Source organism: Saccostrea cucullata, unplaced genomic scaffold (assembly GCF_032062105.1).
Source record: "Saccostrea cucullata isolate Sc308-1 unplaced genomic scaffold, CSIRO_AGI_Scuc_v1 ctg13928, whole genome shotgun sequence".
Lineage (NCBI taxonomy): Eukaryota > Metazoa > Mollusca > Bivalvia > Ostreida > Ostreidae > Saccostrea > Saccostrea cuccullata.
In genome coordinates, this window is record NW_026919803.1 from 2,071 (window position 1) to 5,822 (window position 3,752).

General features: G+C 32.8%; 1 protein-coding gene across 1 annotated transcript; it reads right to left on the reverse strand.

The window, feature by feature from the left end:
- Positions 1-340: 340 nt before the first annotated feature.
- Positions 341-2,063, reverse strand: LOC134238415 (uncharacterized). The gene is made up of 4 exons (XM_062720544.1): positions 1,936-2,063; positions 1,412-1,517; positions 1,292-1,320; positions 341-1,200 (listed from the first exon to the last, which is right to left on the reverse strand). The coding sequence occupies exons 1-4, from the start codon at positions 2,033-2,035 to the stop codon at positions 593-595; spliced, it is 843 nt and encodes a 280-aa protein (XP_062576528.1). The 5' UTR covers positions 2,036-2,063; the 3' UTR covers positions 341-592.
- Between the last annotated feature and the right edge of the window lie 1,689 nt (positions 2,064-3,752).

The window sequence follows — 3,752 nt, forward strand, 5'->3', positions numbered from 1 at the left end:
ATACTTTCATTCCACTTTGCTAATAACATGTATGAAAATGCTTGTATTCAATAGTATTAGTTATTAGTGCGCTATATACAGGTGCATTTACAATACCTTTATATTTACAGTTCCTATGTTTTCCTTAATATGTAGAACGAAATTATTTTTCTTTAATTTAAGGTATAAAGGGAAGATATGGGGTTCAAAAATGTTCCCTATTTCCCCAATTATACCTCACTTTTACAAACTTTTCTTCTTTTTACAACTAATCACCGTTTGCTTACCCTATTGATTAAATCAACGTTGATCTGCAAAATTAACAAATTATAAAGGGGTCGGTGTTTCATGAGAATATATATCACACATTTCAGTTTTTTGAATTGTTTTGCATTTTTTGTTTGAGATGTAATAACTGGATATCAAAAATAGGAACTTTCCAAATTTCTCTGTCTGAAACATTGAAAATATTAATTCATATAAAAATCAGGAACAAGTAAATAAATTTACAAGGCACCAAAGAAGCAAATAGCTTAGAAATTTATTATCATTTTTACACTATTACTGTTTATCCAGAGCATATTGTCGGCATTAAACCAAAAAGGGAAGAAAATCAGTTTTTGTTTATATTCATAAGCTGAGAAGACAACTCTTTCATAAAAAGATGTTTTTGACGAAGTTCCCCTGCCATTCCCATGTCCTCCTGGACTGTTTCATCAAATACATAGCCATCTTCAGAGTTGATAGAAACACTGTCTGTCCTGTTTTCTCTGTAGTCTATTCCCTCTTGTTGAAACGTTTGCATTGATTTATTTCTGTTATCGCTTTTCTGAAGACAGATTGAAGCATCTCTATACAATCTTTCGTCAGAAGTCATTTCACCACTACTTAGTGAATCACCTAAGACTTTGGTTCTAGAGCAAGTTGAAGATGCATCTGAATGGATATCAGTGGTGGAATGCCGTGTCCAAGCTGAAGGCTCAACGTAACCAGTAACTCGTAGTGTGAGGGTATTGTAAACGCCTGTCTCTATCTCAGCATTACTGTCATCTTCATTAAAAGACCCCGAGGCTTTTTCCACGTGATTTATTGAACTAAGTATCGGTACAGTCCGTGTTTCAGACCAACATGTCTCTTCCCCTTCCTTTTCTTTGTTTCCCTTGTATACAATGTTAGAAACGGATACAGTCTCCTTTTTTTCGTTATTGTTTAGGGAATAATCTGTATAAAAATAAAATCGTAATGCAGTTTACTTTCCCAAGAATATGAAAATCATCACAAAGACTTCAGCAAGTTAGTAAGGAAGTCTTACCATTGCATTTTTGGCACAAGTTTACGCCTCTTTAAAATAAAGGAAAAAAACAAACGTAAAATTTAAAGTCACAATTCGTTTTACAAAGACTATGTGGTTAAAGAAATGATCTACATATACCTGTTCTTGAGTATCAAAATTGAAATAGTAAGAGAGATAGCCATGATACTCGTTGGGAAAACTATTAGAAGTAATCTTCTTGTATGGAAACTTGAATTCGAACTAGCTGAAACAATGAAAAAGAAGATATTGTGAAATTATGAACATTAGTAAAAAAAAAAAGCATAATTTGATTTACTCTGTTCACATTTGCTCAGATATATCATTATTATGGAAACAAGACTACCCAAGTTTCTGGAAATCGTGTCAATCCCTGTGACATATTTTTTATCCTGTAAGCATGGAATACGAAGGACCTACAATGATTGAAGTTGGATATGATTTTTATCCAACTCGCTGTGTGTTTAATAAACTCCCATCAAGGCGAGTGGATATGAAACACACAACTCGTTGGATAAGGATAAAAATCATATTTAACTTCAAATCATGTGAGATCATATATCTATATTCCAAGTGATGTTATGCAATAAAATTAAAAATGCAAATTAAATGTTTATAGTCAGTTGGAAAGATTTTATCCTTACTTGGACATCCAATTCTTTTATCACACCCAGACTTGCACTGACATGTTCCTGTGCATAATTTTCCAAACGTACCTACAGGACAGTCATCTTTACACTTCATTCCAAATTTTCCGGGAGGGCAGTCTATAGGAAAAAATAACTAATTAAAGAAAATATAGTTAATAAAATGTTATTTTTTATGTTAGCATGAAAATAAATTTTGCAGCTTTTGATAATATCTATATAACCTTCTTTTAACGAAGGTTAAAAGCATTTTATTCTAAAACAGTTCTTACATTAATTTAAAAACATTCAGACAAATGAAGCTTTCTTAAAAAATAAATCGAAAATGAATACTATATTTCTTGTGGAAAAATAACAGGACAAAAAATAGATTTAAAGATAATAAAGACAATATAAAAATTATTGATTATCCTATCTAACTACTTATTTCTATCTATTTACAATATAATATGTTTAATATGAAAGATGAAATGCCAGTTTTGTAATACAGTGAAACCTGTCTTATCCGACAAGCCATGGGAAATAGAATTTATGTCGGATTAAACAGTGTGTCGGATTACTCAGTGTTGGCTATTTCTGTCACAATTTGTCAAGTATGGCATTAGATCCAACATTATCAGTAAAAGGTACATGGTTAATCGTGGCCTCCATAATTATATATATTTCATATGAAAGATTTTTACAAGAAGATGTGATTTTATTTCAATAAATAATTAAATGGCATGGTACATTTCTATTTACAGTTTCAGACAATAAACAATGCAACGTATAACGTTAGTTACAGTTCCTGAGGTTTAGTGAAAAAAGTGTCAATTGTTGTCTGTTTTTGTTAAGTCGCTGTTTCATTAAAGTCTCTTCTGTCAGAGTTGCAAGGTACTGGATAATATTATGTATCTTTTGTCGGTGACCTGTCTTTCGGTGAGTTGTCTGGCACCGGAATGCTTTCGAAATATCGGGCGTCCTTAGCAATTGCACATTATCGTCCCTGAATTATATAGGTGTCGCATGACACGTTTAAGTTCGTGACTTTTCGTTCTTCCAATTTTAGAGAGTGCCAACGTAATTTCGACCTTGTATACCTTGCTATTTTAATTAAAATTTAAAGATATATTGGCCGATTATGGGTCGTGGGATTTATCCACGCTTAGAAAAGAGCTACGTAAACGAAACGCTCGCATTTCCGGCCGCGAAAGAGAGTTGGTTGAGAGGTAATACTTGCGGAAAACTTCTAAACCATAATTTTATCTGTTGAACACAGAATCCTGATTAAGACGTTATCGATACCTGATATTCTTTGTTATTTCAAAAAAAAGTTCTCCAAAAGCATATTTTATGTGTCGTTAGTGAGATGAATTACAATTTAAACTGTCTTCATTTTTTAATGCCAGTCTGAGTTAGTTTTTGACACACGTTATTGTCAATCTGTATGAGGCGAAGCCAAATGCTATTTACGTTTTTTTAATTTGAGTTTTGTTCATTTATTGTGTACATAAACAAAACACCTACAAACTTCAGCATGAATCACTGACTACATTCTCAGATGACCAATTGACCAAACGGGACTTTAAAATCACAGCTGGGACCCGTAATTGGCCAGCGGCTAATTATGGTATACCTACCTGGGGTTTAATTAACGAGCCGTGTAATTATGTCGGATAACACAGGTAAAATTGCAATGCAATTAATAGGCTGTGTTTACAAAAAGGTGTCGGAATTCGGAATGTACAGTGGTCGGATTGTAAAGTATTTTTCTACATAAGTTATATAAAGATTTTTTTGGGAATAAAGTTTTGCGTCGGAAGTGCCAGTGTGCC